Source organism: Sminthopsis crassicaudata, chromosome 4 (genome assembly GCF_048593235.1).
Source record: "Sminthopsis crassicaudata isolate SCR6 chromosome 4, ASM4859323v1, whole genome shotgun sequence".
Classification (NCBI taxonomy): Eukaryota; Metazoa; Chordata; class Mammalia; order Dasyuromorphia; family Dasyuridae; genus Sminthopsis; species Sminthopsis crassicaudata.
The window spans coordinates 194,917,642-194,941,475 of record NC_133620.1 but is presented as its reverse complement, the minus strand read 5'-3'; the positions used below and the strand labels follow the sequence as shown (position 1 = coordinate 194,941,475).

General features: G+C 32.6%; 1 protein-coding gene across 1 annotated transcript in view; it reads left to right on the top strand.

The window, feature by feature from the left end:
• The window catches only part of FIG4 (FIG4 phosphoinositide 5-phosphatase), a 134,049-nt gene that overhangs the window by 47,879 nt on the left and 62,336 nt on the right, over window positions 1-23,834 (top strand). Inside the window, exons 8-15 of the mRNA XM_074310123.1 lie at window positions 669-769; window positions 2,379-2,541; window positions 5,233-5,330; window positions 9,293-9,426; window positions 11,183-11,299; window positions 14,569-14,614; window positions 16,932-17,080; window positions 18,125-18,291. Of these exons, the coding sequence (XP_074166224.1) occupies window positions 669-769; window positions 2,379-2,541; window positions 5,233-5,330; window positions 9,293-9,426; window positions 11,183-11,299; window positions 14,569-14,614; window positions 16,932-17,080; window positions 18,125-18,291 (975 nt within the window). The remainder of the gene's footprint in view (window positions 1-668; window positions 770-2,378; window positions 2,542-5,232; window positions 5,331-9,292; window positions 9,427-11,182; window positions 11,300-14,568; window positions 14,615-16,931; window positions 17,081-18,124; window positions 18,292-23,834) is intronic.

The following is a 23,834-nucleotide window of genomic DNA, read 5'->3' as shown; positions in this document are numbered from 1 at the left end:
GATAGTTTTATTACTGTTACATTTCACTTTTGATCAAAAACATTAATAATCTCTTCTCTTATGCATTGAAATTATCTCTCAGTAACTTTGGCTATTTTGGAAAGTTCAAATTCATTTTTTTTTCAGACAAGAATTAAGAGAACTTGCTGCTTGTCATGGTGGTAGATGCTTATATAATCCCTCCTCCTGGTGAGATTGAAGCTAGTTGATTTCCTGAGTTTGGGACTTACAAACTGCAGCAAACTAAGCCAATGTGGTATCTTTGAAAGACGTTTGCCACCATATATAGTTAGTCTCTCAGCATCAGCAGGCTGCTTAAGAAAGGACAATAACCCACATCAAAAATGAAGCGGATCAGTGCTTTGTTACTGAGATTGGTCCCTTGTGTGGCTACTTTCTTTCCAGCCTCAGTGAGATAGAGACAATTTCAAAAATCAATAAAAAGGAGAGGGAGGAAGGGAGGGAAAGAGGAAAGAAAAAGTAGGGGAGCAAAAAGTAGAGAGAAAAAAATAAGCCATAATTTCTGAAAACAGTATAGGTTTTGCTTTGGGAAAAGGTATAGCAAGTCCAAAAGTGTATTATTTTAATGTGTTTGTCAGAAAAGAATTATTTCACATCATATTGCCTGTCAATAATATGTGTTAAAGAACTTGAACTTGATTTCTCAGAGCTGTTAATTTATGGCAGACCAGTTTATGTTACTTTGATAGCTAGAAGATCAAGTAAATTTGCTGGAACTCGTTTTTTAAAGAGAGGTGCAAACTGTGAGGTAAGAAAAAAAGTAGGCTTTTTGCTATTTATGTCTGTTTTATATGTAAAAACTTTATGGAGTTTTCAGATATTGATTGTGAGAATATCTTTCTTGATTAGATAATATAAAATCTTCCAGATTATGTAAAAGTTGGCAGGAAAATTGTTAACTTTTAAACATTTAAAAAGATTATCTACATTATTACTTGGGGACTCAGGCCTTGAGTAATGTTTAAGACTAGTGACTCCATCTCATTGCTTGAATGGCTTCCTAATCTTATTGATATAGTTCCTCAGTCTTGTTTTGCAGATTTCATCCTCTCTATGCCTTCTCATTTGGGACGCTTCCTGTCCATGTCAACATGGTATGATAGAAGGAGGTTTCTTATATTTGGATCATAGAATTTGGATTTAAATCCCAACTCTGCTGTTTACTACCTATATGACTTAGATAATCTTTTTAGGTTCTGGTTCCTTATCTATAAAATGAGTGGACTGGAACAGAGCCAAGGTCCCTTGGGCTCTAAATCTGTTTTCCAGTGATTCTTTGCCTTTCCCTAAATACTCCGTGGAAGATCTACCCCATTGTCTTCCATGTAGGTTTTTTAACACCCATCTGTTGTTTCTCTTGCTACATGACTGGCCTTCCTTTTATGATCATGTATTTCCTGGATGATAAAAGATATTATCAGCTGAAATATCATAATGGGGAAAGAAGGATATGGATAATACAGAAATGGAAATAGCTACTTATAAAAATGGGGCAGGCAGGGGGAAATACTCATTCTGGGAATAACATGTTTGGTAATTAGTAAATCTGCCCGAGGCAGATGGAAACACTTATCCTTTTTCTTCTCTAAATTATGTAGTCTCAGGAGTTAGCCACAAGAGGGAGGAATACCACCTTTTTATAATTCACCATACATGCTTTGTCACCTTCCGCCTCTGCACTACCACTTGTGTTAAAGCCAGTTGAGTATGGAAAAGTGAATGGCTAAGTGGGCAAGTATATATTGACAGTTTGATTTTTTAAAATCTGGCTTAAACCAACAATCATTATTTTCAAGAATTTAGTTTTTGAAATGCCAGAAAGATATCTTCTGAAATGGGTTAAATAAGTTTTGCATCATCTATTTTTATAACATAAGCAGATAGAAATGATATTAATGTCTTTAAGAGTGAAAAGTACCATTTCTTTTTCATTTCTCTGCCAAAAGGAAGCTACTGACAATATATTTGGTCTCTCTCTTGGCTTTTTCTCCCTCAGTTTAGATTTTGATTTTTGATATTCTGCCTTTTGGTTTAGTTTATAATAATTTTTTAAAAATTTCAATCAGTTGAATTATAAGTTTGTATTTCTTTAAATATTTTTCATCTAGTACTTGTTTTATTGACTAATTTTAATTTGATTTTTTGTTTTCTTTAATCTCCTGTTTTTTAAAAAATTATTTTCCTGTGAAAACTTCCTTTCAAAGCTTACATTCTGACTTATATTCTTATTTTATATTGGATATATTTTTTATTTTCAAGATATTTCTGTTGGCAGGCATTATAACTTAGCTACATATTTGTGTTTTTGTGTTTTCAATGTGTGTCTGTGTGTTTTTTTTTTTTTTTTTTTTTTTCAGGGTGATGTTGCTAACGAAGTAGAAACTGAACAGATACTCTGCGATGCTTCTGTAATGTCATTTACAGCAGGAAGCTATTCCTCTTATGTGCAAGTTAGAGGATCTGTCCCCTTATATTGGTCTCAAGATATTTCAACTATGATGCCTAAGCCTCCAATTACATGTATGTGGAAAATACTTTTAAGCAATAATTTGAATGATTGTTCCCTATCTAATGTGGCATATTAGTGAAGGCCTAGTTTTAAAAAAGCAGCCTGGTGGTACGTTGGATGGAATGCCAGGCTTGGAGAGAGGAAGATCAGAGTTCAAATGTGGGCTCAGATGTTTATTAGCTATTTGTCCCTGAGCAAGTCACTTAGATCTTTTATCCTGTTTTTTATCTGTTAAATTAGCTGGAGAAGGGAATGGTAAATCACTCCAGCACATTGTCAGCAAAACCCTAAATGGGGTCACAGAGAGTTGAACATGACTGAAGAAATGACGTGAACAAAGATTAAAAAAAAACTTATAGTTTTAAAATGACATAGGCATGAAGCCTTCTTTAATTGAAAAAATTATCTTAGTTTAAAATTCCAAATTAGTAAATATTTTTGATTATTTTAGGATTTCTTTATCTGTGTAAATGGAAGGGTTTTAAGCCATTTTAATTCTTAAAATAGATCTTTGTAATATAGAATAGAGGATAATTTATGTACTGTATGCTTTACAAATTGCTTCTTTCACAGCAAGTCTATGAGATAGGTAGTGCAAAGTTTATTATTCTCATTTTATAGATGAGGAAACTAAAGGTCAGAGAAACTAAGTGACAGGTCATGCCTACATTGTGGCCAGGCCACGTTGACAAATTAAGTCTAAACAAGCATTTATTAAGTACTTAGTATGTGTCAGACATTTCTAAATTCTGAGAATATAAATACAAGTGACACATTTCTAATTTTTGAGAATACAAATACAAGTAGAAAAAAGATATTCCTTCCTTCAAGGAGCTTGAACTCTAAGTAAAGACAACACAAAAAAGGGAGCTGAAAAAAAAAAAGAATTTGGAACTCAAAATTTTAAATTAAAAAAAAATTTAAAGAATAATATCCAAATCTAAGTTCCAGCTTCTGTACTTACTATTCTTGTCTACCATGGATAGTAAATCTTTGCAATGCCCCAGAAATCTTCTTACAGTGAAATGCACAAAGTGGAGTGTCCTCTACCCTTGCCATTTCTCTGATTCCTCCCAGACCTCCATTTCAGAGGCTTAGAATAACCTTGTCTTCAATTCTCCCCAGGCTGTACTCTTTACTTTCCCAATATTGTCTACAGTGTTCCACCAGATGCCTTTATCTCTCTTCCCTTTTTCACTCTTTTCAGTTCCCTTTTTCTGGTTCTGTTTATTTCATTAAGCATCAGTTCATGTAAGTTTTTGAGTTTTTTTAAAATCATCCTGTTTGTCATTTCTTATAGCACAGTAATATTCCATTACAATTATATTGCACAGCTATTTAGCCATTTCCCATTTGATGGGTAGCCCTTTTATTTGGATTTGGATCTTCTGATTGCAAATATTCCCTGTCTACTACTTTACTTCTTGTATATAAATATGTTCATTTGATTAAGGTAGTGGTATTTATAGATTATAGAATAATATAGACAGTCATTAAGTGATGACTGCATTTTATTTTTTAGAAATGTTAATTTATGGTTAATTAGTTATGTTTTTAACACCCATTTTATAAGAAGAGATGCTATAAAAGAGAACCTTATTTATACATGGGGTTCATGAATTTGTTTTGAAAACATTTTGATAACTGTATTTCAATATAATTGATTTTCTTTGTAATATTTTATATTATGTAATTAAAAACACAATCCTGAGAAGGGATCTATAGGATTCATACCACCAAGAGGTCCTTGACTTAAAAAGAGCAAGAATCTTTTATTTAGGCCCCAGCTTCTTAAACTGTGGTTTTTTGACCCCTGTATGGGCTCTAGTAGCTGAATGTGGGGATCATAAAATTATAATTTATTATCAATAATGTTTGATTTATATATCTGTTTTATATTATTTTATATTATATTTTATAATTATATATAAGGTATATTATATAATTTATAATTATATTTTTATAAAATATTTTATAATATTTTTATAATATCTGGGCATCACATAAAAATGTTTTGGGTGAAAATGAGTTATGAGTGGAAAAATTTTAGGAAACCCTGATCTAGGCTACCCATGACATTTTATAGAGAAGAAAAACAAGTCCCATTGTGAATTAACTTATTTGGGGGTCACACAGTTAATTTATAACAGAACTCAGTTTAGAACCTTGGTCTTCTGACTCTCATTTTTCACTGTGACAATTGCCTCTTTTCTCTAAGAGAAATGTTTATTGATTAGAACAGAGAACTTTGCCATACACACACACAACACATACCACATGAATTTTTTTTTTCTTTTAAAAATGTTTTTGAGAAATGAATTTCATTTTTAAAAAAATTTAATAGTATTTTATTTTCTAAATATATGTAAAGATAGTTTTCAGCATTTGTTTTTGTAAGACTATGTGTTGCAAATTTTTCTCCCTCTTTCTCTTTATCTCCCGCCTTCCCGAGATAGCAGACAATCTGATATATAAATATGTGCATGAAATCAATTTATACTTGGAGAATTTTGAAATTATTTAGCTTCAGAATGCTATTTATATCAATCTTTCTTTATGGGTATTTAGGAACCACATTCAAATAATTTCAAGATGAATGCTATTTCCTTAAAAACTTTTTTTTTTTTTTTTTAGAAATAGATAATGAAAAAAAGACTTGATTTTAACAAATGAATTTGTTTGCATTATTTTATTTTTCTCAGTGGATCAAGCAGATCCATTTGCCCATATAGCTGCTCTGCACTTTGACCAGATGTTCCAGAGGTTTGGCTCCCCTATTATCATCTTAAATCTAGTGAAGGTATGGCATGGTATTATATTATGTAATCTAAATAAGTTTAGTGATCTTTTCTTTGGTCCTGAGGATCTACTGCACATTTTTCTTTTATTCTCCAGAATGGAATGTTTTAGCTTGGCAAAACCTACCAGCATGATACCAGTTCAATCTCCCTTTCTCCTTTGTATTTAATCTCTGACCTGTTAGGTTCCTGACTTTAGATAGCCTCAACTCAAGAAGATAAGAAGAGGCTCTTTATGGAAAAGCTAGTGGTCAGGTTTTTCTGATTTCTTTACCTAGGCTTGTCCCATTAATCCCTTTGTTTGGATACGTACAGATTAAATTTCTACTTGATCTCCATAGGCTGCTCCCTGGGAAAAATAAAATATAGGAAGTTATTCTAGCCTGTAGTATATTCTACCTTTGCTCACCTAATTAGAGGCCAAAGACAACTGGGTTAAGGAGACAGGAAAGTGAAACTGTCACAGATATTTCTTGAAATATAGACATACCACTAAGAGCTTACAACACTAGAGTTAACTTCCAATAGAAATGGGACTTCTAATCCATGTAAAAAAAAAAAAATATATATATATATATATATATATATATATATATATATATATATATAAATCCCAGCAGGTCACATATTAACTTAGAAAACCACAAGTTAATGTTATCTATGTTATATTCTATTTTCAGTTATTTTGTTGATATTTTCCAATTACATTTTAATTTGTTTTAGATTGCCATAGGCTTTGTGTTTGACAGTTCTGAACTACAAGATCTTATAGGAAGATAAAAAGCAAAGTAGGTTTAGTTGCTAGGTTGGTATAGAGTTAAATCTTAGGAATCTAAGGCTTTATCAGAGTAGAATCACAAGGCAGATTTTAGGAAATGAAAATAGAGGTATATGTCAGGGACAGCAAGCAGAATTAAATGTGTTGGTATCATTAACATCTCTAGTCTATTTGCCTTTTTTTTATTAAAGTTTCCCTAATTATTCATAAGACGTTATGGGGATCAAGTGGTATCAAATCCAAATATGTTATCTATAAGCATTTGTTTTAGGCCACAGGTCAAAGAAACAGGACATAGATAATAGTATATGTTAATATTGTGAAAATCTGTAATAGGAGCTTTAGTTTATTCCCATCTATTCATAAATTTCTAATAACCTCAGACAGTGTTGAATAAAGGAAGACTATTGTTGCTGCTTTGATTCTATGATTCTGTTGTGTCTGAAATTGAATTTATCAAAATTAGTATTTGCACATCAGGTAGCTGTTTTTCTATCATTTTGGGTTAGAGTGTCTTGAGAATTCCTTTTTTCTACTAGGCTTTTTAATATTAAAATTGAAGATTAGTCTAATAACCAACATTTTTTGATAATAAACAAAGAATTCAGTGAGAATTGTAATTATGAAACCCTTTTGAGAAATGTAGTGAAACATTTTAGAATTTTAACCACATTAAATAAAAAAAAATCTCATCTTGTATTTATAGCATCAGATTTCAAAAGATATCATTATGACACAGATCTACCATTATTTACAAGTACTTGATAAATGAATCATTGTTTATATTTTACAGAGTTCTCTTAAGTGTCACTAAAAATCTATGGCAATATGGAGATTTACTTTTAGGATGTTAGGTTTTATTCTCTCTGTCACTGTAATACATTAAAAATTAATGTCTGATATATAATTATTAGAGTGGTTTCTCCAAAATCTCATGTGTAAATTTTTTGAAGGTTAAAAAAGATCAGTAGATTTTAAAAACTATACTTGTTACATTATTCTTTTGCTATTCATAACACAGAGGTAGTAACATGGTGATTATGCATTTGGGAATAAATTGCTCTTTAGTGGTAATTTAGACAGTATTTTTTTTTTTTTAAAGAGACATTGGTTCCTATGTATCAGAGGGTAAATTTGGTTCATTTCAGAAAGACCTTTTAATCTTGTAATGAAAGAGTCAAAATGTCTTTGTGCTATATGAATAGCAGTAACAGAAAATCTGTAATTACTTAAAATTAGAAATTTATGAATAATGTTTTTGGCTTTTTTTTTTTTTGGAAATGTGGATTTTAGGTGCTGTTTAATAAGAAAAGTATGAAGATTTTGTTAATTATGTTATGTTAAAATTATGTTAAAATATGATTATCAGGATCATAATTTTATTGCTAGAAGGTACCATAGAACACCAGTTTTCAAAGTGGTTCCTGGAAGTCCCCAAGACCCTTTCAGTGATTCTGTGATATTAAAACTGTTTTCAAAATAACACTAACATATTATTTGCCTATTGAAATATTCCTTCTTTTTCCGAACTACCTATTTGTATGAAGCTAGATTTTATTTCATATATTGCAGCAGATTGAATACAGAAGCAGATAAGAGAATCTATCTGTTATCTATTAATTCAGACATTAAAAATATTTGCAAAAATTATAGAACAGTGTGATTCTTCTTACTAATTTTTTTTTGGTTTGGAAAGTTTATTCTTATAAAAATATACTAACATATGTTAAGGTCATTATGATTTTCAAATGAATTGACAAATAGTTTGGATTTTATCAATTTTAATTTCCAGGATGGTAAGTATCAATAGATATAACTCAAGCATAAAAATTCTTTGGAGTCCTCAAAAACTTTTAAGTATGTAAAGCCTCAGAAAAAAAAAAGAGTGTAAAGAATCCTGAGAAGTATTGCTTTAGAGGCCACCTAGTCTAACTTCATTTTGTAAAAGAGACATAAAGATACTTTTCCAAGGTCACAGAATTAGTAAATGGTAAGATTGAGTGGAGCTTTATCTTTTAATTCCTTAAAATCTTTTCTTATTAATTTAAAGGACCTTATAGGAAAAAAAAATCAATCCACATATGTAATATGTATATATACGTATATATGTATATAATTTTATTGTGACTTAAAATATAGATGTTGTTGGATATATATGCATATTATAGTCCAAAAGTGCTGTCATATAGCCTTGTATCAGGAAGTAGCAGGACAGGTAGCAAGGTCTTCCTGTTTGCTATTTCACAGTTTTCTTTTGCACATTATTGTTAACTTTTGATTTAGAGTCATCTTTTTTGGTAATTTAGTATAGTTATTAGCACTGTTCTTTTCTTATATTTCTTGCCAAATCCCTGTAGATGACAACTTGGTTTACTTGAGTAAAAAAATCCGTAAAATTTTTCTTTTATATTGTATTTAGGTAACTTAATTCATTAACCTTGAAAACTAAGCTGTTATGAATTCTAGACTTGCTTTCAGTGTGATGGGGCTAAATGTTTACTTTTCCCTACATTTGGAAGCACTTTTTTCATTTGAGGAATTTTGATTTGAATCATCTTTTAAATTATTTAAGGTAGGTCTGTTAGAAATGGGTCTGAAAGCTGTAGGAACAAAGGAAGGAAGGAGAGAAGGAAAAAGTATATGAAGAAAGGAAAAGAAGAAAAAAACTAACAGGAAATGGATGAGTAAAAAAAGCATATATATCAGACACTTTGCTAGTTAGTGGGAATACGAATACAAAGTTGAGGTAATTTCTGCTTTCAAGGAGTTTATAATCTAATAGTGAGAGATATACCTTTGGAATAGTTGTAGTGGCCTATGAATGAAATTTTGGTCTGACGAGGTATAGGATTTTGAGTAGGGTCCTAAAGTAGATGATTGTTGAAGCTTCTGCTTCTCTCTGCTCTAGTACTATCCCAGAGCAAAAGGTGATATCTTTAAACAGTGTGTTTATTCATGACTTCAGATTAAGCTTAGATCATTTCAATTTATTATGTTAATTTCTTTGGGGTTTTCCAAATAATGTAAGCCATTTACCAGTGACTTAATTCACTCAGACCTAAGGTTTTAGTAGATAAGCTTAGCCTTATGACTTTTAAATTATGTAAGCTAACAAATATTTTAAAACCTCTGCTTCTGATATAAGATAAATACAATGTTAAGAAATTAAAAAAAATTTTAATACAGGAACGTGAAAAAAGAAAGCATGAAAGAATTCTGAGTGAAGAACTTGTTGCTGCTGTTACTTACCTCAATCAATTTTTGCCTCCTGAACATTCTATTGTTTATATCCCTTGGGATATGGCCAAATATACCAAAAGGTAAATGGATACTCATTTATATTTTATTATATTATGTTCTTGCTCTTGTAATAGTTTCTATATATATAGCTGATCTCTGGAAAATAAATGCTAATGTTTTAGTTTCTTTCACAAATCTAACAAGGGGGGCAGGTTCATTACTGGTATATGGAGTAAAGTTGCCCCAAAATATACAAAAGCCAGACTTTATTTGAGATTGCCACTATTGTATCTCTAATTAGTGAAGAGTATATTGTACTTATTGAAGGTTTTGGTTTTTCCTTTTTGCAATCCATTCTTTGGCTGAACAAATCCTTTTCAAACATCACTTTTGAAACAGTTTTCATTTGTTCAAGAATCAACAATGGCCCCTTAGTATTTATGTTGAATATGAATTCCTGTTATATGAAATTAATGGATTTACATGATTTACATGTACTGATGCTGAGTGGAACAAGCAGAATCAGGAATACATTGTATATCACACAGCAAGAAGGTGCAATGATCATCTATGAAAGACTTGGTTCTTAGTGGTTCAGTGATCCAAAGGAATCCCAATAGACTTTGGACAGAAAATGCCATCTGCATGGCATAAAAAGAACTAAGGAAGCTGTATGTAAATCAACACATGCTCTATTCACTTCTTTTTTCTGTTTTTTTATGTCTCCCAATCAATTGTGCTCTGATTTTTCTCTCTCAACATGATTTATAAAGCAACGTGTGTTAAAATAAGCATATAAACAAACAAATTAAAAAAAGAGAATCTGAATTCCTCATCATACTGTTAACACCTTCAATCATTTGACTTGGCCAATAAATCTAAACTGCCAACACTCATTAATCTTCATACAAAGTCCTTTTGCCCCATATTCAATTAGATATCATCTATCTCAATGCTTTTGCTTATGATACTCTAGCATGACAAAAAGAGTATCTTTTCTCTTGCCATAAATGTCAGTCATTTCTTTTAAAACTTGATTCAAAATTCACTCATTCCAACAGTTCCTTTTTCTGGACAGCTAAATACATTCATACGTGATTTAGTTCATACTTTAAAATATTTTCTACTCAGTGCTACCAGAATGTTTATTTCTGTATGTTTTGTCTTTCCTATGTGGATTATGAACTTCCTTAGGGTAGGGAACCTAATTTTTAATTCTGCCTCTTCAATGCTTTGTATAAGGAACATTCTGCATATTATTCCTTGCTAAATGTGACATTACTTTTAGAGAAGGCAAAAAAAAAAAAAAAAAAAAAAAGAAAAAAAAAAGAAAAATAAGTACCACTGACATAATGAAATTGTGGTTGTAGTTAAGTTGTTTTTCAGTAGTGTCCAATTCTCTGTGATCCCATTTAGAATTTTCTTGGCAGAGACACTAGAGTGGTTTGCCATATCTATTTACAGCTCATTTTACAGATGAGAAACCTGAGGCAGCTGGTGTTTAAATGACTTGCCCAGAGTCATACAGCTAGTTAGTAAGTGTCCGAGGCCAAATTTAAATTCACTAAGATGAGTCAACCTAACTCCAGATTCAGCATTGTGCTACTATGCTACCTAGCTGCATCCATAATTGGGGATCCGTGATTCATTATATTCTTTTGTATGTTTTTTGCTAGTCAGCATTTGCAGTCTAGAAATGAATCATTATAACTTTATTATTAAATTCTAGCCTAAATCTCTTAAAAAAAAAAAAGAACATGAATGTATGCCAATTGAATGTATTTGTCCTATTCCTTGAAAGTAAAAACTTATTCTAAGTTTGGATTTTCTCCTCAGCAAGCTATGTAATGTTCTTGATCGACTAAATGTGCTCGCAGAAAGTTTGGTGAAGAAAACAGGCTTCTTTGTAAATCGTCCAGATTCCTACTGTAGCATTTTGCGACCAGATGAAAAGTAAGTATATTTTTAAAAATGTAAAAGGTAGTAAGTATTTATATTATGGTAACAAAGATAGAAACATTACATTAAGCACCAGAAATACTTGTTACTTATAAAAGCAATAACTTTTGTGCTCTTTTATAGTATTAACTGATGTGACAGAGTGGCCTCAAGCTCTAGAAGCAAGTTATGGAATAAATATTCTATGTGTTATGAATGAATATTACAGCACTGTTTCATTATGATAGTATACCTCTACAATTTCATTATGATAGTATACCTCTACAATAGGTCTTTTGATTTGGGACAAAAAAGCAACCAATTACTAGTTACTGACAATTTCTTTTGAAAACATGGCTTGCAGGAGAGTAGATGACATGCGGATAGAGCACTAGCCATGACTTCAGGAAGATCTGAATTCAAATCTAGCCTCAGATACTTGATAATTGTGTGATCCTGGGCAAATCATGTAACTTGGGGGGGGGGAAGGTGAAGGGAGTAGAGGAGGAGGAAGGAGAGAGAGAGAGAGGCAGGGGAGACAGGGGGAGAGATAGAAAGGGAAAGGAAGGGGAAGGCAGAGGGAAAGGGAGAGGGGGAAGAGAGTGGATATTGAGGAGCAGGGAGAGACAGGCAGAGGACAGAGACAGAGAGACCTGGAGAGTGATACAGGGAGAGGAGGGAGGGAGAAAGGAGGAGGGAAGCAATACAGGTTGCTAAAGTGCTCTCATCCTCCAGACTTGTAGTTTTACATTATCATGGCAGAAATTTTTGTTGTTTTTCCACTCTTAAAAAGGACTGATGACTCAGGAGTATGATATCTTGCAAGTGAATTGGATTTGAATTAAGGAGAACTGGAGAGATGTGAGTAGAGCCAGAACAGGGTGGCAGAAACAAAGTAGTAGAATAGCCACGAAGGTATTTTTAATTACTTCCTTTGTGAAGCCTCCTGCATCACCTCAGAGGCTATCCCTGTCCCATTTTACTCCACTTCTCAAGGAAGATGGGCTTCAAGGTGACAAAGTTATCAGCTGCATACTCCTTATTGTTGCATTCTTGTCTGGTATTATAAAAAAGAGAGAGACTTTGAATGACTGGCCATTGGTCAGTAGGGTTGGTGCTATCATTATTGCTAGTTTTTTTCAGTTTCACATGGTTGAAGATTCAGACTGCAGAGTTGGAGGTAGAGAGAAACAGAAACAGTAGCAGAGGTCAAATAGGAGAATATTCTGTGCTCTTTCCATTTACTGTATATGGATTTCTTCTCCCCAACTCCCTTCCACTCCCATACCATCACCCCTCTGCCAGGAGTAGAAATGTCATACGTGAGTTGGTCATGGTCCATTACAGATTTATATATCGATGTGATGGCATCATCTGTATTTTCAGAGGGATAGTAAATTATGTGTCATGATCTATGGAGAGGTGTGCAATATCATGGATAGAGAGCTAGCCTTAAAGCCAGGAAATGATGTGCTCAAGGTCCACAGGCTTCTTCCTCCCATGCAGCTCTAAGCCCATGAGTTATAGAGAAGGTGCTGACCTGCATTGGTAGGACTGAGGAGGCTGGTTTAGGAGACCTTTGATATCCCTTCTATCCCTAAATTGTTTTGTAATCTAAGTCAACAATAATAAAAATTCAGCATTTTATTTGATATATTTGAAGTAGGACAGAAAAAGTATGGCGTTTTCTGTACCAGTGAAGGAAGTCTGATTCCAGGTCAGATTCCTATCTGAGTCTTGGTAAGAGAGATCTGATGATGGTAAAGATGAAGCCCTTAATTTAGACAGTGAAGTTCTTTATGTAGTTATACAGCTACAATAGATATAAAACATTTCATATTCATCCTTTCTCCCAAAAGTAAATAAGATCATCAGATATTGTACATGTTTATTTTCTCTTACATTTAACTAACTTTGGGGAGGCACTGAGGTGCAGTAGAGTTTTGAGTCAGAAAACCTGTATCTTCAATTCCTGGTTCTTCCACTTGAGTAAATCACTTAAAACTTTCTAGGCCTCAGTTTCTTCAGCTAAGCAGGCTGATTTAGGAGACTTTTAATGTCCCTTCCAGCTCTGAATTGTTGACATATGATTTAATTCAACAGTAATAAAAAGTCAATATTTTACTTTAATGTATTTGAAGTAAAAGAGAAAAAAATATGGGGAGCAAGTAATCCTATTAGAATTAGCATTTTATCTTTGAGCACTCACTTTAAAAAGAACAGGTTGGCAGAAACAAAGTAGTAGAATAGCCACAAAGGTATTTTTAATTACTTCCTTTGTGAAGCTTCCTGCATCACCTCAGAGGCTATCTCTGGAAACTCTAAAGAGGAGGAAAGAGGGAAACTCTAAAGGCAAGTGAATAATTAGAGTATGGAAAACTGATCCAAGAAGGAAATTTCACTGTGATTTAACTTTGAGAAGAGAAGGCTAATAACTGACTTATATATGCCTTTAATATATGAAATATTTTGTGAAGATGATCTTTAAGTTTTTCTTTATCCTTGTGAGATGAAAGAGAAAATGAGCAAAAAAGGTTTTGGTTGGGTCAGATTCAAGAGTTTCTTTAATGGAAAGAAACGTGTTAGAATTATTTAAGGTAGGTTGTAGAAGTTTCCTTCTTGCACATATTTAGCACAGCAATGGCAACCATATATTTTGTTTTCCTTTTCTTTGTGTATGTGTTTTTTTTTTTTCCTGAGGCAATTGGGGTTAAGTGATTGCCCAGGGTCACACAGCTAGGAAGTATTTCGTGTCTGAGAACAGATTTGAACTCAGCTCCTCTTGACTTCAGAATTGGTGCTCTATCTCCTGTGTCACCTAGCTGCCCCCTGGTAACCATTTATTTTGGATGGTTTGAACATTAATCTGCCTGAAAGGAGAATACCAGTTCTTTATATTCTTTATGGTTCTCTTGAAGGAAGCTTGTTGGTTCAGTGGATAGCATGCTAGGCCTAGAGTCAGGAAGGCCTGAGTTCAAATCCAGCCTCAGGCACTTACTAGTTGTGTGACTCTGGGCAAATCACTTAACCATATTTGTGTTAAACCACTGGAGAAAAAAAAATAGCAAGCCACTATAATGTTTTTGCTGAGAATGTATACTTTTTTTTTTTTTTTTTTTTTGGCCAAAAAGGTACCATAGCTTTTAGGGTCAAAGAGTCGAACACAATTAAACAACTGGACAGTAACATGGCTCTCTTTGATGTTATGATAATTTAAAACTAGAACAAAAGTCATTATGCAATTCACCTTTTGAAATGAAAAAAAAATCTCTTTTTTAAAACAGGTGGAATGAACTAGGAGGATGTGTGGTTCCCACTGGTCGCTTGCAGGTATAGAAAATAGTAGTTGTCAATAATAGGTGAACCTACTGAAATTATGGGTGGGGATAAGGAAGAGAACCTAGAGAGCCTAGAGCTCAAAAGTCTTAAAAAATGTTAAAAAATTGTTTTGAATGTAATTGTGGTAAAATATTAAATAAATAAATAAAATCTACTGAAATTAATGTAACAATTTGAAAACAAACAGAGAGGTAAAATTCTTCCTTAGGGCATAATTTAGGATGAAGCCATTTTTTAAAAAAATGCTAACTTACTAAAATTTTCTTTTTGGATATTTCAATGTCAAATATTGAACATTTAGTAAATTTTATTTAGCACTTATGGGATGTTTGTCCTAGAAGCAGCAGCTATAATAACTAAAAATAATTGGGATTTAATTCAACAAACATTTATTAAGAATTACCTCTGTCTGTGTGATCCTGAGCAAGTCATTTAACCCAATTGTCTCACAAAAACAAAACAAAACGAAACAAAAACACCCACAAAGAATTAGCTCTGTGCTGGGGATTGGATGATATACCTCATTAAGACAACACATAATCTCAACCTTCATGAAACTTAGAGTCTATTAGGGGATTCTTCATAAATTGATGGTGGGCTCTAGTATATAATAAGTGCATCAAAAAGGTCCTGTTACATTTGAGGCTCCCAAATCTTTTTCTGAGATTAATGGAGTACATTCAGAGGCAGATGTCTTAGTAGAGATGGCACCTTAGGCTGTCTCAGGAAAGCTTTATCATAGCCTAAATTATCGCCAAAAGACTGATACTTAGATACTGGGAAAGAATTAAACATAACTACAGTGTACAAAATATTATGTGAGAGGGGAAACATGTATGTTTACATGCCAGCTCTGCTGGCTTCCTTTTCAAGAGTTAGCATTCTGTGGGGAGGAGACACAATGATATGTCCTGGTCAGTCAAAGTTTCTTGGGGAGTTCTACAACTCAGGCATGAACTCCTTGAACCCTGGACGCTCACCTGGATCTGAATTTTCTCCCAAAGGCAACTGAAGGAGTTGCACATTTCTACACCTTATAAAAATAGTCTATAACCATATTCTTTTTTAAATTCTCTACTTCATGTGGCCTTTGTTTATAATGGTGGCTCAATATGGTTCAGCTGTGAGCAGTATAGTGTTGTCCTCTTGTAATGTGGAGCATGATTCTCTGTTCTTAGCTTCCTATTTTGGGTGCTGATAATTATAGTGTTTCCTGGCATTTGAGTTGTGATAATGGGAGAATATGAGAAAATTGCTCCATGTTTCTGTCATCCTATAGAAGTCAAATGAACTGTTTATATAGTAGTATGTGAATTCTCCCAGAACCTAGCACAGTGCCTGGTGCATCATAGATACTTAATAAAATTTGTTCAGTAGAAGGTTGAAGTGTGACAAAAATATATATATGAAAAGTATAATGTAAGTTAAGGAATCACAAAGTGGGTAATGATTTAATTACACTAAAATGAATAAGAAAAATCATTTAAAGTCCAAACAACTTAAAATGCAGTTGTAGCAATCCTAAGAAAGCTAAAAATCTTCCCTCTTATAACTCAAGAAATGTATTTTGATATTTTAATCTTTAATTTTATTTAAAATTACATGTTTAGCAATAAATATTTGACAAGTCTAAGAATAGTCAAATAAGTTAATATAATTTTAGATTGCATTAAGAGAAGTATAACTTCAGGAAATAAGGAGGTATTATAATCTATAACAGAACACATTTGGACTATTTTGCTTGGTTCTGGCATCACATTTTAGGACGGTCTTAGATAAGTAGGAGAATGTACAGAGAAGAGCAAGCAAAATGGCAGAGGGCCTTGAATTCATTCTAAATATGGAAAAGAATATGTTAAATATAAAAATTATGGAGGAAGGAAACATGAAAGTGCATGATAGCTCTTTAAATATATGAAAAAGTATCATGTTGAACAAAAATTAGATTTTTCCCCCCAATTTGGCCTCAGAAGCAATGGAGGCAAGTAAATGTAGGCTTAGTGTTAGGAAAAACTTTCTAATAAATAAAGCTATTCCAAAGAAAATTGGAAAGCATTGGATTTTTTTTTTCCTTTGGAGTTCTTCAAAGCAAAGTCTATCTAACTATTTGTCAGATTCTAAGCTTCTTTGAGAGGTACAAATTGGGATATATGATCACTAAAGTTTTTTCCAGCTCTGAAACTCTCTTTATGAATACCTCCTATTACTCCCAAAGAAAAATAAAATTAGACTGTTATGGAAATTGCATTCAAACAATTGTGTCCGTGGTATATAATAACAGAAGAATTTTATGTTACTCATTTCTTAGACTGGCGTCCTTCGTACCAATTGTGTGGATTGCTTAGATCGCACTAATACAGCCCAGTTTATGGTAGGAAAATGTGCTTTAGCTTATCAACTATATTCCTTGGGATTGATTGACAAACCTAATCTACAGTTTGATACAGATGCAGTTAGGTAAGATTTATTATATATACCATTACTTTAATGTAATGACATAAAACAATTGTTGATTATTTTTAAAATGTTTATTACATTTTACTATTTTATAAAATAGCTAAAGGCATGCTATTTAATCTTGTGGGTCATACTATTCAGTTAGTCAAATAATCATGTTTTCTATATAATATTAATCAAATTAATTCTTTGAACATTAGTATTTAATATGCATCTATCATGTCATGCTTTTTGGTTTTTTGGTTTATGTCTAAGTAAATTGAACTTACCTGAGGAGTTGAACTTTTTTCACATTTTATTAAAATGTTAGTATCTTGAGAGCAGGGATTGTCCTATTTTTCTATTTGTATCCCCAGCACATCACACAATGCTTTGCACATAATATAGTAAATGCTTAATAAATACTTCATTCATATGCAAATTGAATTCTGCAGACAACTTAATAAGCCCTGAACCATTTTGGAAGAAAAAAATAACAGTTTTATTTCTTAGTAGAGTTTAATCATAGAGCAGATCTCAAATAAAAGGCTACTTTAAAAAATGCTATATCTGTTGTTACCGGACAGTGGTCTGATAAAAAAGTTTAAGCAGATCTAAGCAGTCACCTCCACAGATTTCATTTTAACTAGAAATCATAACACATATTTAAATATGCAAATTACAATTATGCATTTTTAAAGAACAATTTTGCTATAACTGTGACAAAAACTATCTTTTTTTAGAAGGTATATCAGAAATAAAATAAAATAGATGTCAAATGTGAGATTTAAAAAGTCAAAAGGAGGTATAGACAATTTTTTCTTGGCTCATTGTGTTTCTGCTCAGCTTACTTATGGCCACTGAAATACTAACATAAAGTGAAAGCATAATAAGAAAGGGATTTCTGACTTTGAGATAAGTAAGAGTGAATTTTGACTTGAAAGAAAAAAAGAGAAAAAACATAAGAAAGCCAGAAATGAAAGATTATCTTGAGGCTGTGATCCAAATAGATAGTTTTGTCAGAATTCTAACAGAATTCTTAAAGGTGCATTATCTTTTGCATAGGTTATTTGAGGAACTATATGAAGATCATGGTGATACTCTGTCTCTTCAGTATGGTGGTTCTCAGCTTGTTCATCGAGTCAAAACTTATAGAAAGATAGCTCCATGGACTCAGCATTCCAAAGACATCATGCAAACTCTGTCTAGATATTACAGTAATGCTTTTTCAGGTAAATGGGGAGTTATAGATAATTTCAGGACTCAAAGATACAAAAGCCTGTTTGGGGTTTTTATTGTTTTATGTGTAATACTTCATATAGATTTTTTTTTGTTTATTTTTTTAGCCATTTGATTTACCTAGACAAAATCAGGGCTGGTTTTTTTTTTTTTTTTTTTTTTTTTTTTTCTTTCAGAGCTAAGATTTTTAATTGCTAAGTTGTTTCTAATGAAAGACTGTTATATGAATGTACTTCCTACCTTAGATAAGTTACTTCCTCTTGCATGTTGCCCATTTGTAAAATATGAGTTTACCCCCCTCTTTTTTTTTTTTTTTTTTTTTTTCCTGAAGCAGTTGGGGTTAAGTGACTTGCCCAGGGTCACACATCTAGGGAGTGTAAAGTGTCTGAGATCACATTTGAACTCAGGTCCTCCTGACTTCAGGGCTGGTATTGTATCCACTGCACTACCTAGTTGCCCCTGCCCTTTCAATTTTTAATCTATATTTCTAAAGATGGCTGTATTGTAATTATATGTAACTGTTTACATTATCTGTACCTTAAACAAAAATGCTATGCATACTTTACTCTTCATCTGCCATTCTGATTATAATCCACAGATGTTTTCTTTTTCTTTTTTCTTTTTTTTTTTTTGAGAGAGGGGAGAGTTAAAAATAATATTGACAGTTTTGACAATTCCCTGAGTTTATAAAATCAATATTTTCTTGCCAATTAGACAAGCAATTTTCAGTAATAGTCACTGATTATTCAAGGATAATTTTTTTAAAGTCCTTTGCATCCTTCCTTTATAATATGACTATAAACTTTATCCAGAATCCTTTGGAGTCAAGTCAAGTCAACAAACAAACATCTATTAAGGATTTGCTCTGATTTTTTTCTAGATGTAAGCAAAAATATTGTAATTTAAAGATCAGTGGTTTAAATCATTCCTCTTTTAGATCACATTTCTTATGGTGATAGATAATTTGTCTTTTCTTTAAATCCTGTGTCTATATAACATATAACCAGAAATGAAAACTACCTACAAGAGCATTTTCTTTTTCCTTATATAGTTTTAATGCTGTGTATATATTATCAGCATTAAGTACAATGTTGATTGGGTCCATTTTACTAACTCCTAAGAGACTGGGAAAGTCACTGAACAAAGTGATGTGTTAATAAAAGCTAGGTGGCCACTTTAGCTCTTATTAATCTTATTAAAAACCAATATTTCTCAAGGAAACACAAGGAAAAGTGAAACTAAAATATTTTACCTAGAATATATACTTGGTCAAACCTTGAAGAGGAGAAAATATTGTGGTTAGTTGAAATAGTTTTAATTGGTAATCTACTTACTCGTGTAGTTAACTGGGTAGTTATGTTGTACTTGAAAAGAAAAACATATAAACTCCTTAACTAGCAATAAAGTTTCATATTTCACAGCACTTCTTTTAAAATTTTAAAAAATAATTTTATTTAAAGTTTTGAGTTCAAAATTCCCTCCTTCGTTACATTCTTTCTCCCTTTCTGAAATGATAAGCAATCAGATAGAGATTATACATGTATCATTTTATATAACATTTCCTTATTAGTCACTTTGTACACGAATACAAAAGAAAGTGAAAAAATGGCTTTAGTATATATTAAATCAATATCAGTTCTTTTTCTGGAGGCATATAGTGTGAAACACATCATTAGTTCTTTGGGATTGTCTTGGATCATTATATTGCTGAGAACAGTTAAGCCATTCAGAGTTCTTCATCAAGTATTGCTGCACTATATAACATTCTCTTGTTTCTGTCTACTTCATTATACATCAGTTCATGTAAGTTTTTCTATGTTTTTTTGAAATCATCCTATTTGTCATTTCTTATAGCACAATAATATTTCATTACAGTCATATACATCATATACTACAACTTGTTTATCCATAACCCAATTGATAGGCACTCCTTTGATTTCTAATTCTTAGCCACTACAAAAAAAAGCTGCTATAAATATTTTTGTATAAAGAGATGGCTTTCCCATTTTTTGGATGTCTTCAGGATACATACTTAGCAGTGGTATTATCAGATCAAAAAATATTCACCGTTTGATTATCCTTTGGACATAGTTCCAAATTGCTCTCCAGAATGTTTGGATTAGTTTACAGTTTCACCAAAAGCACATTATTTTCCCAGTTTTCCCACATCTCCTCCAACTCCTCCAACACTTTTTGTCATATTAGTTATTTTGATAGGTGTGAGTTGATACCTCAGAGTTATTTTAATTTGCATTTCTCTGATCAGTAGTGATTCAGAGCATTTTTTTCATGTGATTATAGATAGCTTTGATTTCTTTGTCTGAAAACTGCTTGTTCATATCTTTTGACTGTTTATCAATTGGGAAATGATTTCTTATAAATTTGGCTCAATTTTCTATCTATTTGAGTAATGAGACCTTTACCAGAGATAACCCCCCCACAATTTTTCTACTTTCCTTACAATTACAATACTTACTTAAATGTTAGAAAAGAAAGGCAAGTGTTTTGTCTTGATCTTTTTTCTTTTATATAAGTAACAATGCTAAGCTTCAGATTTGGTTTTTATGTTATAATATGCATGTTTGTGTGGGGTGTGTGTGTGTGTGTGTGTTTAAGTATCTGGAGTCTCAAATAATCTGTTTATTGCAAAATAGGCCTGTATATATTCAACTTAATTTTAATGAGGAGTGAAAGTAAACTAATTATGGAGCTTTCTGAGATCCTGGATCTTGGGGTCTGACCATTTTCCCTGGGCCAAATGTCATGATTTACTAGTTTTTTACAGAAGTCTACTTGGTAGCTGAGCCTGAGCACATGAGACTAAAGCCTAATTCAATAAAACTACTGCCTAATTTCCTGATGTGTTCAAACCAGTGCTAAAACAATGTGTTGCTGCACACGTACATGTGATATCATTGAAAAAAAATCTATTTGGTATTTTTCTATGAGCTGTGCAAAGTTTCAAGGTCCCAAGGAGATGCTAACTTTTATAAATATACTTATAAGTATAAGTAGATTTCTTTCTCACTTATCTTTTAGGGTAGTTATTTTCCTTTTCTTTATGGGAGCTAATAGAGATGTCATTTTATTTTTTATTTTGCTTTTTTTTTTAGGTAACTTTTTTTTTTTTGTTCCTTTCAATATTCACCAGTTTTTGTTCTTGTTTTCCTAAACTATCTTTTCATAGTTATGCTTTTTTGTTGATTTTTCCCTTACCCTCCAATTAAAAGAATCAAGACAAATAGTGAAAGGAAAAGAGTAAAGGACAAGAAAAAAAGCGCTTGATTTTAAATCTGGGTTCTATCATTAATCCTGTGACCTTGGACTCTCTTCTTTGGGCCCCAGCTTTTTTCTTTGTAAAATGAGGAAGGAAGGTAGGAGAGCTGGGAGGGGAAGAGAAACAGAGATTTTGCTCTTCTCATTCTAGCTCTTTCAATCCCAGTATTTGGGGACAATTGTTGGGGCTGAATTGGAGAGGAGCTATCAAAGACAAACTCATAAATGTTTAATAATCAGCTCTTGGGAGAGGGGGAGACATACTTTGAAGTTTTCTTTGCATTATTAACATTTTCCCCATCACTTTTTTAAGACCAAACAATGAATGAAATAATAAAGGAAGTCTTGATTTGTAGACTTTTCTGGTTTTCTAGGTGTAAGTCCTCCCATTGAAAGTTTAACCATTGATTAGGGCTTCAATATATCTCTAGATAGGGACATCAGGAACTAGGCAGATTACTCCTCTATGTGGCAAAATTAGGGGATTGTGGAGCCAGTCTGGATGTATAGAGTGCTGAAACATGATAATGCAATTAGTGATTGTACTGAGCAATGCATTGAAGTGTGAGGGCAATGAGAGAAAGGTTTGGAGAAATGTCTTGGATCTTTCCCTGTAACTAATGCAAGTGTTTATCTTGGTTAGTGTCTTGACTTGGGTGCTAGGATGCTTTTTCCTTTTCCCCTATCCTGTCCATTTTTTAGGGAAATCTGGAAGAGACTTTGGATGCTGGTCAGTTCAACCCTTTAACACTTTCAATCAACCTGATGAAAATTTGGGAGGTACTGCCCTTGAGTGGAAAACTGTTTTGATGGAGAATGGAAACCCATTGTTCCAAGGGGTTTTCAACCTTTAAGTTTAGATAATAAAGATACTTTATTCTGTGGCATGATAAAGGCAGTACTATTTAATCAATCTGAATTTATTAATTTTATTATTCTTTTAATTTAATGCATTTATTAAGCACTTAATACATGCTTCAGTATGCTATGTGCTAGGGATACAAGGAAAGGCAACAATAGGCCCTTTCTCTTAAGGAATTTACAATATAATGTGAAATACATATAAATAACTAACATGTATATACAAACTTTATGGAAAGGCAATGGAAGATAATCTGAGAGGAATTTCTTTTCTTTTTTTTCTTTAGAAAATTTTCTTTTATTTTTTTATTAATTTTATAATTATAACATTTTTTGACAGTACATATGCATAGGTAATTTTTTACAACATTATCCCTTGTACTCCCTTCTGTTCCAAATTTTTCCCCTCCTTCCCTCCACCCCCTCCCCTAGATGGCAGGCATTCCCATACATATTAAATATGTTATAGTATATCCTAGGTACAATATATATGTGCAGAACCGAATTTTGTTGTTGTTGTTGCAAAGGAAGAATTGGATTCGGAAGGTAAAAATAATCTGGGGAGAAAAACAAAAAATGCTAACAGTTTATACTCATTTCCCAGTGTTCCTTTTCTGGGTGTAGCTGATTCTGTCCATCATTGATCAATTGGAATTGGATTAGCTCTTCTCTATGTTGAAGATGTCCACTTCCATCAGAATACATTGTCATACAGTATCATTGTTGAAGTATATAATGATCTCCTAGTTCTGCTTGTTTCACTCAGCATCAGTTGATGTAAGTCTCTCCAAGCCTCTCTGTATTCCTCCTGATGGTTATTTCTTACAGAGCAATAATATTCCATAACATTCATATACCATAATTTACCCAACCATTCTCCAATTGATGGGCATCCGTTCATTTTCCAGTTTAATCTGAGAGGAATTTCACTACCAGTTATGGGAGTGGGAGCTGGAAAGGCCTGCAAAAGGTGAGAATTGAACATTTTTGAAGGAACTAGGGAGCACAAAGAGATGGTTGTGAAGAGATAGAGCACTCCAGATACAAAGATAAGGAGAAAGGAGACAGATTGTTGTGTGTAAATGTAGCTGAATTATAGCTTGAATGAGGGGAGTAGTGTAGAAATACTGCAAAAATAGTAGGGTTCAAGTTATAGGAATAGGGAATAGGACTCCCTATTCCTATTCAGGAGCTCAATGAATTAGAGAAGTGCCAGAAAAATCATTTGGCAGCTGAGTAAGGGATTGATTCAAATAGAGAGAGGCTGGAGTCAGAGAGACCAGTTAGAAGCCTGTTGGAATAGTCTGGTTGAGAAATTATGAGGACATACTAGGGTGGTGGCTACTTGACTGAAGAGAAGGGGATATTTATGAGACATGATGTGAAGATAGAAACAATA